General features: G+C 44.1%; 1 protein-coding gene across 2 annotated transcripts in view; it reads left to right on the top strand.

Annotated features, from left to right (window-relative positions):
* Nucleotides 1–15,431, top strand: part of LOC311012784 (ADAMTS-like protein 2) — a 233,954-nt gene that overhangs the window by 80,693 nt on the left and 137,830 nt on the right. Inside the window, exons 14-20 of one of the 2 annotated variants that reach the window (XM_084008431.1) lie at nucleotides 2,478–2,604; nucleotides 8,767–8,980; nucleotides 10,962–11,117; nucleotides 11,231–11,401; nucleotides 11,513–11,689; nucleotides 11,828–11,981; nucleotides 12,171–13,469. In XM_084008431.1, coding sequence (XP_083864557.1) covers nucleotides 2,478–2,604; nucleotides 8,767–8,980; nucleotides 10,962–11,117; nucleotides 11,231–11,401; nucleotides 11,513–11,689; nucleotides 11,828–11,981; nucleotides 12,171–12,316 — 1,145 coding nt within the window. In that variant the 3' untranslated portion in view covers nucleotides 12,317–13,469. Of the gene's footprint in view, nucleotides 1–2,477; nucleotides 2,605–8,766; nucleotides 8,981–10,961; nucleotides 11,118–11,230; nucleotides 11,402–11,512; nucleotides 11,690–11,827; nucleotides 11,982–12,170; nucleotides 14,570–15,431 lie in introns of those variants that run through there. The other variant, XM_084008430.1, reaches the window with a different exon arrangement.

Raw genomic sequence — 15,431 nt, 5'->3', positions numbered from 1 at the left:
AGGATCCTCGCAGCGCTGTTCTGTATGTGTTGGAGTTTCTGCAGGCAAAGGTGTGGGTGAGTTTTGTGACATCGGAAAGAGTGAGTGTAGGACGGAGTTTGGCAATATTCTTGAGGGGGAAGGACGATTTGAACAGATATTTGATATGGTTTTCAAAGGTAAGGTGAGGGTCCAGTGTCACACCAAGGTTGGTTGGGGGATGACTGGACCTGATGTGTGGTGCCAATAAGAATTGCTTCAGTTTGGGAGTTTAACTGATGGAAGTTTTCACTCATCCAGGCCTCAAAGTCCCAGTCGGCAACATTTTTCTGATCATATTCACCGAAGCCGACACTATGCTCCGATAGAACAACATAAATCATCCGGTTTTAGAAAAAAGGGTGCCTCTAAACTTATGAAACTTATCCAACAGGTTGTGTTGTTGTAGATGGTGCTGGAGCTGGGCAGCAACTCGAAAGTGAGTTTTTTAAGAAGGGGTTTGATGACAGCAGTTTTGAGGGGGGATGGAACATGGCCAGACTGGAGGGAGTGGTTTATTGTGTTTGTGATAAGGGGACTGGTGGAGAGATTGGATTTTATCAGGATTGTGGGAAGGGGATCCAGGGTGCAGGTGGATGAGTTCATTTTTTTGATGATTCCCTCAACAGAAAAACAATGAAGAGGGTGGTGGATTCCAGGCTGTGGGCTGACTGAGAGGGCAGATAGTGCAGGGGAACCAGAGAGATGCGAGCGGATGGAGTCTATTTTGGTTCTGAAGAAGGTGATAAGGTTGTTACAGTGTTCGTCTGTATTTTTTGTGCAAGTTTGTGTCAGAGGTTTAAAGAGATGGTTTATTGTGTAGAAAAATTGCTTCGAATTTCCAGGACTGTTGTTGATGATGTCTGAGTAGAACTGTGACCGTGCATCTTTAAATGATTTGGAGTAGGCTAGTCTGTGTACAGTGGGTCCAGATGTTTTGAGATGCCGCTCAAGGACTGCCTTAAGACGGCCCTCCTCACAGTGACTGAGTCCCTGCACAACGCCAGAGCCTCATCCCACTCCATTCTTATTCTCCTCGACCTATCTGCTGCATTCGACAGTCAGCCACCAAATCCTCCTCCTCACCCTGGCTGAACTTGGCAACACTGACTCTGCTCTAACCTGGTTCACATCATACCTGACAAACCACACCTTTCAGGTCACATGGAATGGAACGGGTGTCCCTCAAGGCTCAGTATTAGGACCGCTTCTGTTCTCACTATACACCAGATCACTAGGCTGTCGGTCACTGTCGAGGGCATCACAGTATTACCTTCCTCAACTGCAAGGAACCTGGGTGTAATCCTCGATGACCAACTATCCTGCACCCCCAACATCACTGCTGTGGCCCGATCCTGCAGATTTGCCCTCTACAACATCTGCAGGATCCAGTCTTTCCTCACAAAGGATGCAACGCAACTCCTGGTCCAAGCACTGGTCATCTCCCGCCTTGACTACTGCAACTCTGTCCTGGCCGGACTCCCGGCCTCTGCGATTAAACCATTGCAGCGTATCCAGAACGCTGCAGCACGCCTTATCTTCAATCTACCCAAATTCTCCCATGTGACCCCCCTCCTCCGTGACCTCCACTGGCTCCCTGTTGCAGCACGCATCCAATTCAAGACGATGACACTGGCCTTCAAGGCCATCAATGGAACGGCACCCATCTACCTTCAAACACTGGTCAAACCACACGCCCCGACGCGAGCACTTCGCTCCTCTACTTCAGCTGGCCGGCTGGTACCACCATCGCTGAAATCAAACAAATGTCGCTCAGCAAAGTCCAGACTCTTCTCTGTTCTGGTCCTCAGTGGTGTAACGAACTCCAGACCAATGTCAGGACAGCAGAGTCACTTGCCATCTTCTGCAAAAGATGTTCAGATTTCACCTCGACTCCCCTCCCCCAACCAAAAAAATGTTCTTACCTATAGCACTTTGATCATAGCACTGCTGTACTTAAGGTATCCTTGCTGAACAGCTACTACTTTACTCGGATAAGGACCTATCACTTTCTTCTACTTTTTTGCTCTTACTTTATCGGCAATGATATGTTGTGGTTTCTTTCTTTCGACGAATGTACTTATTGTAAGTCACTTTGGACAAAAGTGCTAAATGCCCTAAATGTAAATGTTGATGGGTGCATGGGGATCCAGGAGTCTGTAGAGGGAATTATTGTAAAATTTGACTTATTGGGACGTGCTGGACAAACAAATCCGATCCATGGAGGCCCCACCTCACAACTTACAGGACTTTAAGGATGTGCTGCTGACGGCTTGGTGCCAGATACCTCAGACACCTTCAGAGGTCTAGTGGAGTCCATGCCATGTTTTGGCGGCAAAAAATCTACACGATATGAGGCAAGTGGTCATAATGTTTTGGCCTATTGGTGGGTATATTGTATGTTGTTGATCTACACTCTGTTTACACTCTGTTAACATTGTGTGTCTGTGGGTTCCCAGGTATCACCAATAGTTATGCCCTTTGTGTCCGATATGATGGTGCTGAAGTAGAAGACAATTACTGTGATTCTCTGACCAGACCTGAGCCTACGCATGAGTTCTGCACTGGGAAGGAATGTCCTCCAAGGTACTGCCCTTACTGACCATCTGACTCACTGTTTGAATCACAGACTCATTGACTGACTGGGTCACCGAGCTACATCCCTGATGTAGAATTCTTCAGATTTGGGCACAGTTTAATGTGCAAATGGCAAAGATGTGAAGATTTTCTTGTGTGAGAGATCAGAAAACCAAATACATTTCAGGTGGGATGGCACCCCCTGGACATGTCAAGTTACAGATCCACCCAGTTCTGAGGCTATGAAGTAACAAAAAGGCATCCAATGTTGGCTCATTTTCCTGTGTGACGTTTTTTGAAGATAATATAGAATAAATAAAGTCAACAGGGATTTGGACAATTATTATAATTAGGGCTGTCAATCAATTAAACATTCTAAATACATTAATCAGAAGGTAACTGGATTAATCGCGATTAATCACCATTCGTAAATAGTTACGAAACCTTCCCATTTTCTCTGTATATTGTTGTGGGAACGGAATGATGAATGACAGAAGGTGTTTATGCACCAGAATGTGAAGCCTCTAGAAATAGAGATGCACTGATACCACTTTTTATCAGACTGAGTACAAATATTTAAATGTCAGTACTTGCCGATACAAAGTAGCCTACTGCTACTTAATAATACCATTACAGTTCTAACAATAATGTTGAAAACATTCATCTCTGTGTTTTCCTGATAGAAACAGTAGAGTTTGCAGTAGAAATATGAATAATTAACTGTTTAACCTGCTGTCAGTTACACAGTTAAAATAAATATACAAGCTCAAAACGCTCAGACTCAGAGGAGCAGCTTGTCACTGAAAGGAGAATAGTGCTGGTCCACCTTAAAGATCAGCCCAGCTTGAAAGGACAGCCCAACTTAAAGGTCCCATATTCTGAAAAACAGGTTTTCTCTGGTCTCTACACCTATAAACTGGTCCTCCCTGAGCCTGCCAACTCCCAGAATGAGAAAAACAAGCAACTCCTGCATGGTCTCTGCACTGGTACAACGGCACTCCTACAGGCTGTTCAGATTCAGCTCCTGTTGTTACGTCACAAAGGGAGTCATTTGTATCGGCCGAACTCCTCTGATGATAGGAGATATTCGAGAGGGGGCGTTCATCACCGAGGTGAAGTTCAGGTGTGTCCTGATAGGCCGAACTCAATTCAATTCAATCCAATTCAAAATACTTTGTCCCCCAATGGGGCAATTTGTTGTGCAGTAGATAGTAAAACAGGTCCAAGTTACACGCAATCACACACAATCACAAAAACACTATACAGTCAATAAATAGTAGTCAATATAAATATATGTAAAATTATAAAATACATACCATATATATAAGAATATATTATATATATATATATATATATATATATATATATATATATATATATATATATATATATATAAATATATTAGGGCTGTCAAAAGATAGATTTTTTAAATCGCGATTAATCGCATTTTGTCCATAGTTAACTCGCGATTAATCGCAAATTAATCGCATTTTTTGGCACATTTTTTTTTCTTCTAAATGTACCTTAATGTATTTTTTTTTCATATTCTTAATACTTTTAACAACATAAGGGCAAATATACTTGATTTATGAAAATGTTTATTTAACACTTCAAATATCCCCTTACCAAAACATGGGATCAAAACAGGGTTATAAGAATATATCACAAACAATTAAAGTGAACATGTCACAGGAGATAGTGTAACAGGAGATAAGTACAGTTAGGATATAAGTGCATTGGCTTGCAAGTGATATCTCAGACTGGACGTACTTCTATGGTAGCTCATTTCATACCCACAGTACGCGCAGATGACTTTGGTCTTATCGACACGCACCTTCCCTCTAGGTGCGTGTCCACAGGCAGCGGTGTTTTCCCGCGTCCCGTTCATTGTCTATAGGTACGTGTCCACAGGGGCGATTTTAAACGCGTGTGGACACGCCGCTTCCCAGTATTGCACGCTTGGTGGGCTGCGTGAGTTGGCCGCTCCTCATTTGCCTAAAGTATAAGTCGAATCTACTTTATGTTAATCAGAGGCGCCGGGCTCGACTCGCCGCCTCGGGAACGCTCGCGAACGCTCGCAAAAATGTGTTGTATGAAGGAGAGCGCCTGTCAATCATCCTCTAGTGGCAGCCCACCAAGCGTGCAATACTGGGAAGCGGCGCGTCCACACGCGTTTAAAATCGCCCCTGTGGACACGTACTTTCTGGATCAAGACTACAGGTGCCACCGACGGCCATAAATCATACAATGCGCGTTTTTTTTTTTTTTTTTAATACCGAGCGTTAATCGCGCGTTAAAAAAATTAACGGCGTTAAGAGGATGTTGTGTTAACGCGTTATTAACGCGTTAACTTTGACAGCCCTAATATATATATATATATATATATATATATATATATATATTACATGGTTAATGACATTACGCCTAAAGTCAATACACATTCAGTTCAAGAGAGGCATCCTGACACCATGTTGTAAAGTGGACGATTACTGGACCGTGTGAAGTTTCCTCATTGTTCAGTAAGCTGACAATAACTGTATCACCAGCAAACTTCACAATGTGTCGGTCATCAGTCACAGAGCGGCAGTCATTGGTGTCAGAATCTAGAGAAGGAGGGAGAGAACAAACCCCTGCGGCGAGCCAGTTGATGTGAGGGCCAAGCCAGAAAGGTGACCATTTACTCTAACTCGCTGGGATCTATTTGTGAGGAAGTCTAATATCCAGCCCACAAGGTTAGGACTTCATCACAAGTGACGTCAGGGCTATGGGTCTGTAATCATTTAGAGACTTGGGGTGGCTGTTCTTTGCAACAGGGACTATAGTTGACTGTTTCCATAAGTCAGGGACCTTCTGTTGACACATAGATTGATTAAAAATATAATAAAAGATTGGGCCGAGCTCTTCTGCACAACAAGAAAGGACATGGCTACCAATGTTGTCCGGGCCCGGACTTGTTTTGACTTTGCAGTGTTTAAAAGTGTTCACAACACTTTGTGCCGAGAAACAGACAGCTGATTGGGACAGGGACAGTAAAGACTGTTTTTGGGCAATCATTTTGTTGCTAAAATCATGTTTATCAAATCTTGAATAGAATTGATTTAGTTCTTGGGCCAGGGATATGTCTGAGGTAAAGCCTTTCAGTGCCACCTTTTTCTTTGTTTTGTCATTTAGACCCACCATTGTTTTAATACTGTCCTATGCTGAGCCTAAGAGGTTATTGCTCAGTTTGTGTTCCATTTTGGATTTATAGTCCCATTTAGCCCTTTTGATTTCACGTCAATCTCCTTTTGGATGCTGTGTTATTCCTGAAGGCTATTTTGTCTGAATGCTAGCTTTTTCTTTTTCAACAAGTCTTTAAGTTGTTTTCTCACCCATGGCTTGTTATTGGGGTATATTTTGACAACTTTTTGGGGAATTGTGTTTTCTCACAATATGCGACCCATGAGCTGACCACTTCAGTCAGTTTATCTATGTCCTGTGAGGATTTGACAAACTCCTCCCACAAAGTACAGTCCAAGCAGCCTTGCAGCGCCAGCGTAGCCTCCTCGGACCAGACTTTCATTTGCCTGGTAACTACTTTCCCCCTCTGCAGTCAAGTGCGATACGCTGGTATAAGATGCACACAGTTGCGATCGGCAGAACCCAGGGGGGGGGGGGGGGGGGGGAGAAGGACGGATTTATAGGCACCTTTGATGGAGCCATAGCACTGATCAAGAATCTTCCTATTTCTAGTTGGGCAGTGATTGAAGTCAAGGTTTGGGGCATCGGGGGACACTGCTTGTAATATCTGAACAGTGTTATGGATTAATTCTAGAGCAGTGCTTTCGTTCGCCTTCGGGTGAATGTAAACAACAGTAACGAAAATCTGCGGGAATTCCCTGGGTAGAAAGAAGGGGTGCATGGAGACTGAGAGCAGTTCACTGCTTTAGTACACAGCTTTTCCTTCACTAGTGTTGTTTTGCACCAGCTGTCATTTATGTACAGGCACACCCCTCCCCCTCGCGACTTGCCAGTGGACGCTGCCACCCGATCCATGCGTAAAGGCGCACCAAAACCATCCAATGAAATGTCAGTGCCTGTGTCAGCTTCTCCCAGTCATGTTTCTGTCAGGGCCAGGACACGGGCTTCTTTGAATTCATGTTGGTATCGAACATGGGCTCGCAATTCCTCAGACTTGTTTCGGAGGGACTCCATGTTGGCAAGGATGATAGAGGGCAAAGGAATGTGTGACAGATGCTGCCTCGCTCGCTCGCGTAATCCACCTCTCCTACCCCGCTTCCTTGTTCTCCGACGAGGTGCGGCGGTAGTGCTCCCATTCATCGGTCACATGAATGGTGGTCACTGCCATTTAATGTCGGCGATGATTGGGAAGATTAGATCCGGAGGTGGCTCAGAGTTCGCTGGTTGATCGAACTTTAACAGATCGTCCCGGCACACCACCAGCAGTATACATCCAACTGTCAATTTCATTGTAACTGATCAAAAAGTCACTGCAGGGCTAATCATGCGTGAAAGTAGCGGATATGCTTTAAAAAAAACTGCGATCAGATATGAGAGAGCGCTTGAGCGCTTGAACTTTAACGAGTTATACAGACAAACAAACAACCTCCACACTACTATCCTGCTGGTCAGATAATGATAATGATAGGCCGAACTCCTCTGATGATAGGAGATATCCAAGAGGGGGCGTTCATCACTGAGGTGAAGTTCGGTGTGTCCTGCGGTGAGACACCAGTGAGATAGCGGTGTTTCACAATGTCATCCCTCAGAGCTAGGCACACAGCATTGCTCTGTTGTTCGTTGTACAAATCCACATAAGTGCTTATGTTCGGTCCCAGCTACAGAAGAACAGAAGAGACAGTGGTTACGTTTCATTTTTAATGACAATGTGTCGGCTACGGTCCGTGTTAGCTTGTACTGGGTCAGTAACGAGGGTCAGTACAATGCTAGCTTTACCTCGACACTGACCCTTGTAAAAGGATCTGTCCCAACCATACGGGACCATCCACCGTAAACATTGGCGCATGCTACGGCTAGCATAAGTGACATCCTCTCTGTGGCTCTCCAAGTAGGCGATGTCAGACGGAGCTCATTAGCATTTAAAGGTGCAGACACAGAACCAGTCTGTTCTCAGCAAAGCTCATTTGAGCAAATTTTAGACAGCTGAAATTCAGGACCAGCGTTGGGTTTGGGGCAATCGAATACAGTGTTGTTGGACCGCTGACAGCTGTGTGGAATGGATGAAAATCAGTATAATATGGCACCTTTAAGTTTGACTGAGCCAGAGTTTTTTTTTATTATTATTATTTATCTCTGAGCCAGTTGCTTATGTCGGGGCTAATTGCTACATTCACAGCTGTAACAGGGTCTGAGCTCTCTGTTGCTAATGCAGGGCTAACTGCTACATTCACAGCTGTAACACCATCATTGCTAATGTTGGGGCTAACTGCTACATTCACAGCTGTAACAGGGTCTGAGCTATCTGTTGCTTTTGTCAGGCTAACTGCTACATTCACAGCTGTAACAGGGTCTGAGCTCTCTGTTGCTAATGTCAGGCTAACTTCTACATTCACAGTAACAGGGTCTGAGCTCTCTTTTGCTAATGTCAGGCTAACTTCTACATTCACAGCTGTAATGCCGTCACAGCTGCTCTCTGTAAGTGCTGGAGCTGCTGATGTCATACTAACAGTCACGTTCTCTCTCTCTCTCTCCATGGACACTTGCTAACATTACATCATTTAATGATAGTCTTTTTTTGGGAGGCTTATGCGTTAAAAAAAATAGTGCATTAACTCAAAGAAATTAACCGACGAGCATTAACGTGTTACTTTTGACAGCCCTAACTAAAGCATCGCCCGCACAACCATTGCTTTCCTATGGCACAGTGTGCCTTGCATGTAGTCCTTCCTCTCTTGCGCTTTTTCTGAAATTTTTATGCCGTGCATTAAAGATAAATTATTCTCAATTTTCAGCACCCAATGGGGAGTTGTACTGGTTGTTCATGTTACACTTGACCCAGTCAATCAAATTGAGCAAAAGGCAGTGTCCCTCCTCATCAAACAGCAGAGCAACATCAGGAGCTCCACATCTGCTTGAATCCACATTTGATCACTGTCATTATATGCCAAATCTTTCTGTACCAATTGCACCATCTTGCCACTTTCTCCTCAGATGGGAGACCAGTGGTTGGAGTGAGTGCTCTCGGACCTGTGGTGAGGGCGTTCAGTATCGAACTGTGCGCTGCTGGAAAATGCTGTCGCCTGGTCTCGACTCATCTGTCTACGATTCCCTATGTCTGTCACATGACCTTCACAAACCAGCCAATCGAAAGTCCTGCCTTGGCCAGAGCTGCGGAGCCCAGTGGGAGGTGTCCGAGTGGTCCCAGGTAATACATCAAGCCACAGTGGAATTTTTCTGGTGTAAGGCTGTGTAATGACATTAATTCTGCCATGTCGATTGCAGATGTCAAAATAAATGATATTGGGGGCGGCCGGTGGTGCAGTGGTTAGGGCAGCTGCCCCATGTACAGAGGCTTAATGTCCTCGACATGGTGGTCCGGGGTGCGACTTTTGCCCCGGGATGTATTTCCCGCATGTCATCTCGCTCTCTCTCCCTGTTTCCACACTGTCTGAAAAAGTAATAAAAAGGCTTGAACAGAGCTCTAGCCCAAAAAAAAAAATTTAAAAAAAGACTCCCTTCACTTTCTTTATCAGCTGGCTGACAACAAGACAGGAACTTAGCTTTTGTCTAGTCGTAGCATTTATTCACCGACAAATAAACTGCAAAACCACTACACTGCTACATTCACACTGAAATGTTACTGCTGTCTTCAAACTCACAGTCACATGGGGTGCATGTGACTGTGAGTTTGTAGACCTGTGATGTGACCTTATTTCAGAAAAACAAATCTGTACGGCAGGAGACATATTTTTTTTTAATCTCGTTTGAATTACACCATGAATTACACATGTTGTTTGTCAAGTTGTAAGATAATTTTGTGTGTCAAGAAAGTCTGTGTGTTTTATATTTTTTCATAGTATTTCGTTATGTGTGAACATGCTCAGTGAATACATCGTCGTAATGCGCAAATGTGATGTTATCTATCAACTATTTTTATCAGCAGGAAGAGAAAGAAGGAGTGAGACCTGTTGTTATAGTAACGTTACATCCTGGTACCCAACACACAGAGACCTGTTGTTATAGTAACGTTACATCCTGGTACCCAACACACAGAGAGACCTGTTGTTATAGTAACGTTACATCCTGGTACCCAACACACACAGAGACCTGTTGTTATAGTAACGTTACATCCTGGTACCCAACACACAGAGAGACCTGTTGTTATAGTAACGTTACATCCTGGTACCCAACACACAGAGACACCTGTTGTTATAGTAACGTTACATCCTGGTACCCAACACACAGAGAGACCTGTTGTTATAGTAACGTTACATCCTGGTACCCAACACACAGAGAGACCTGTTGCTATAGTAACGTTACATCCTGGTACCCAACACACAGAGAGACCTGTTGTTATAGTAACGTTACATCCTGGTACCCAACACACAGAGAGACCTGTTGTTATAGTAACGTTACATCCTGGTACCCAACACACAGAGAGACCTGTTGTTATAGTAACGTTACATCCTGGTACCCAACACACAGAGAGACCTGTTGTTATAGTAACGTTACATCCTGGTACCCAACACACAGAGAGACCTGTTGTTATAGTAACGTTACATCCTGGTACCCAACACACAGAGAGACCTGTTGTTATAGTAACGTTACATCCTGGTACAAACACACAGAGAGACCTGTTGTTATAGTAACATTACATCCTGGTACCCAACACACAGAGAGACCTGTTGTTATAGTAACCTTACATCCTGGTACCAACACACAGAGAGACCTGTTGTTATAGTAACATTACATCCTGGTACCCAACACACAGAGAGACCTGTTGTTATAGTAACATTACATCCTGGTACCCAACACACAGAGAGACCTGTTATAGTAACGTTACATCCTGGTACCCAACACACAGAGAGACCTGTTATAGTAACGTTACATCCTGGTACCCAACACACAGAGAGACCTGTTGTTATAGTAACATTACATCCTGGTACCCAACACACAGAGAGACCTGTTATAGTAACGTTACATCCTGGTACCCAACACACAGAGAGACCTGTTATAGTAACGTTACATCCTGGTACCCAACACACAGGCACCGTAGCTTCAGAGAGAGACTACCACACTTCTGGGTGTGTCGTCTTTGTGAGACTTTCTTGACTTGCAGACTTATCTTTCAAATTGACAAACATGTATACATAATGTATGTGTGTGTTTGTCCCTGTGTGTGTTAGTGCTCGGTGCGTTGTGGCTCTCAGGGGGTCCGTACTCGGGAGGTCCGTTGCTCCATGGAAATAAGACTATGTAACAAGTCTTCTCAGCCAATAGAGAGTCAGGGATGTGAAGGCCCGCCCTGTGACAGAAGATGGACAGTTTCTGACTGGGGACCTGTGAGTTGACAACACACACACACACAGCTTCAGTACGGTGTACACAGACCCTCATTTTAACACTTCGCATTAAATATCTAGTTCATCAACGTTTTGCATCTCATTTGTGTCAGTGCTCTGGTGTGTGTGGAGAGGGAAGGATGGTGCGTGCAGTGACATGTCGATCGTCAGGTGGGGTAGTGATGTCAGAGGAGCAGTGTGACCAATCACTGCGCCCGCTCACCATCTATCCCTGTGGTGACAGCGATTGCGCCCCCCACTGGGTGGAACAGGAATGGCAGCAGGTAAACAAATTAAGAAGCAGTCCATAGAACCCTGGTGGGGGAATGTGTACTTCTGTAAGATCAGCAGAATCAAAGTCATGTTTTCTTTGTGTGTGTGTGTGTGTGTTCCAGTGTAATGCTACATGTGGGCGCGGTGTGCAGCAGCGTCAGGTGGTTTGTGTCGGGCTGGAAGGAGGTGTGTTCAAACAGTTTCCAAACAGCAGTTGTGACCACACCAACAAACCAGAGACCAGCTCCTCCTGCTTCCAGAGACCGTGCTCCAAGTGGTTCACCACATCCTGGTCTCAGGTCTGTGTGTAGAGTACATAACCACAGTGATCTCAAATCACAGGTGGCACGGGTCAACTGTGTGTGATGTTATGAGAGTGTCAGTAGGTCTGATCATCAGTAATATGTTGAGAAACGTTTCCCCTCATACCCCCACAGTGCAGTAAGACCTGTGGGAGTGGCATCCAGGTTCGTGAAGTAAAGTGTTACCAGGGGGAGGAGCTGGTAACCAGGGGACACAGCTGCGACTCTGCCCTCAGGCCAGAAGCCAGAAAGAGCTGTGAAATTCAGAGCTGTCCGACGGAAGCACCAGGTAAAAAACAAACCTATTCTGTAGGTGATGCAACATTTCAGCAAGCTTTCTGCTCCATCAGCAGAGGTTATCTGAATTCCCAGATGCATCACAGTGTTTTCCTGTTGTAATGAATTAAATAGAGCATTTAGACTTTTTTTTTCAACATATTTCAGACTTTTTTGTGGCTTTTGTGTGTTTATCTGACAGCAGCCCCAGCACCATCCATAGTAATAGAAGACTCCTGCCAAGACAAACCAACAGCCAACTGTGCTCTGGTCCTAAAGGTGAAACTGTGTTCTCACTGGTACTACAGAAAGGCCTGCTGCCAGTCCTGTAAGGCACCAAGACCCTAAAGTCATTACTGTAACCTCTCACATCAACCACTGGTACCAAAGGTCACATTACATTCATATTGGTGCTACACAAAAGCCTGCTGCTAGCAATGTAAGGCCTTACCACATTCATTTAAACCTTCTATCTCTTCCTCATATCACTCGTCAAAAATCAACCTGTCAATGTTATACCTTTAATCTTGTTTCCTTGCACCGAGAATTGCTTGTGAAAGTCTGTTTTGTCTTTCTGTTTTTGTATGTCGTAGTATATGACTTTTGGTCATCAAAAGTGCTTTCAATAAGTCATCACTAAAATAGTTCTGCAGTTAAGCAACAGTTCCTGCTGGGTAACAGAAAGTATAAAACAGCTCCAAACCTCATCATGACACAATGTGGTCCATCTGACTAATATACTCAGTGTGCCACTCCATCGATGCACTGCCCACTTCCTCCCCGGACAATGTGAAGATAGCCTAGCTTTAGGACACATCCATTTCCTTCACTCCAACATAGATGGAGCACACTGGTCTGAGCATCTTTCCGCCATTCTTTATGTCTTCTTTAATCCCATCCTTCTCACTGACACACTCACCATTTTATGGGGTAAAAAATATCCATCCCTGTGTCCCTCCAATCCCAGTATCATAGCCGGTCGTGACACGTGAATTGTCTATTTTTTCTTTTTCTTTTTAGAGTAATGTCATCCCGGTTGACAGAAAAATGTCTTGCAGGTTTCAACGATCCCTGAAAATACATTAGTTTGAAAGAAATGCTGACTTTGTCCATGCACATGAATCAGTAGATTTCAGCTTTGTGACTATTTCACAAACGTCCATGTCCAAGTTATGCTACGTGTAGTACATGTCTGTAATCTATCTATTCTCTCAATTCTTAAAAGGATAGTTTGGATGTTTTGGAGTCAGGTTGTATGAGGTGCTCAAACATAGCACTATATTATCGACAGTAGATGGCTGTCAGCATGCCACCAGTTTGGAGAAACCGACTGGAGTACCAGTACATGAGCCAAGCAATGTACAGCTATGGATGGAGGCAGCAGCAAAACATATTTTAGCCACCTGGACAAGAACAGATATACAGGGCTCTAGTTTCGTGGCGCAGCGCTGGTTGCACAGGGTGGCGGAGCCGGTGTAATGCAAGTTTGGACCAGGTTCTGGTGTTGGACGGGGAATCGGGTGCAGCTGTGGATCGCAGATGATGATGATGATGATGATGATGAATGGCCCGGCCGGCTCGTGCAGGCACCGGGTTCTCGCCACTATTATGTCTACTGCTGTGCGCCCTGACCCTGTTTTGTGATAGACATGCCTAAAATGTGACTACAATTTCTATAGTGATATAATATCGGCATTATAATTATTATGACTATACGCACGCACAGCGCGTGATGAGCGTGATGGGAGCGGCGGCGCTGCTTCTGTCATCGGGTTGTCAAGTGACGGAACTTGCCACTGAACCTCCCCTAACGCATTAAAGGTGAGGAGAGGAGCTCATTTGATTGGTGAAGATCTGAATCGGCTGTATTAATCCCAGTCCACGCCTCGTCTCCTCCTCGTCTCCCACTCACGCCTTCTTCTCCTCCCTCTTTCCCACTTGTGCGGGTGGGAGTGACGGGAGGAGTGCCTGCGTGAGCCAGCGCGTTGCACAAAACTTGCGAAGTCCAGGCGGACTGCGCCTGATCTACGAAACTAGGGCCCACAGTGTTATCTATGCTCTTTCTAATGCCACAAGACTCAGACAAGTACTCTGAAAATGACTACCTTGCAGTTGTATGCCCTCGCCAACCATCATGTTGCAGTTTACATCCATGTCCGCAGAAAATGTCTTCACTTCTTTAATTTCCCTTGGGAAGTATCCATCTATCTATCTACTTCATCATTTTATCGTATTCAATTTGTGTAAAATGTCTAACATTACCAAATTACCTGGACATCATTAAACTGTCCAACTAAATTTGACCAACAAATTGTAATCAGTTCAACCTTGAGTGCAAGTGTACATTTGTGGAAAATTCTAAGAAATGTCCTCAAGACCTTCCTCAGACAGTTCACTAGTATGTGCGTGTACGACGACAACCCAGAAACATCACTTCTACACATCCGAACTATCCTTTTAAGGTGCTATGTTCTGCCAAAGAGACGTCATCCAAAACCACACGAAAGTCCTGAGGCAGCCTCGTTGTAACTATGGCAACAAACGAGGACAGACTGGACCAGGGGAAAAAATACTTATATATACAGTGTATATATATATATATACATATATATATATATATATATATATATATATATATACACACACACACACACACACACACACACAGCCCTGTACTATGACTTGTACTATGCTGATATATGCTGAACTATGCTCTTTCTTCTGCCACTAAAAAATATGTATTTACACTATACACTATATACAGACACAACACTTATATTCCACTATTATTTTAAATGTCACTGTATTCCCATAGTATATTCTGAATTAGGCCTTTTTCTGAATGGATTCTAGGAGCTTTTTCACCTTTTCACATATACAGCTATATTTCCCCAAAAAATGAGTATACCAAAAAGTGTAAAATTTTGGATGCAAAAAAAAAAGTCTATGCAAGTGCTGTGGAAAAATAGCATCTTCATGCACCTGGTTCTACTCCTGTAGACATCTCAATAAGGGATTCAATGAAACCACATGACTGGTCTGAGAATAGAAGAATAGTACAAACACGGCACAACCCTCACACAGCTGAGGGGTGTGGCTGCCAGTGAAAACTTTTTCAAATACACTGTGTAAACTTGACTGTCAGTGTTGTTTACCTGTTTTTACAGTAGTCACTGAGCTGTTGTTCTGCTTACTGAATAACACTTAAAAATAAAATATCCACTGTGTTTTACAAGCATCTGTGTCTGACTTGTGATCGGTGCTCCTCTTGGTGGCAAACACAGGAAACAAAACGACTGAAGGCTGATCATTTAAAAAACGTGGAGAGAGACTATAGATAATGCCGTGAAGACCTGAAAACCAAGCAATTGAAAGTTTAAGTGAAAAGCTTGAATTTCAATGGCTTAACCTTGGTAATTCAAGCTGGGGTTGTATGGGAAGCAAACCAAATAGAGTCACATAC

Source organism: Eutrigla gurnardus (assembly GCF_963514095.1).
Source record: "Eutrigla gurnardus genome assembly, chromosome: 4".
Taxonomy (NCBI): Eukaryota; Metazoa; Chordata; class Actinopteri; order Perciformes; family Triglidae; genus Eutrigla; species Eutrigla gurnardus.
This window is presented reverse-complemented; position numbering and strand designations above follow the sequence as displayed.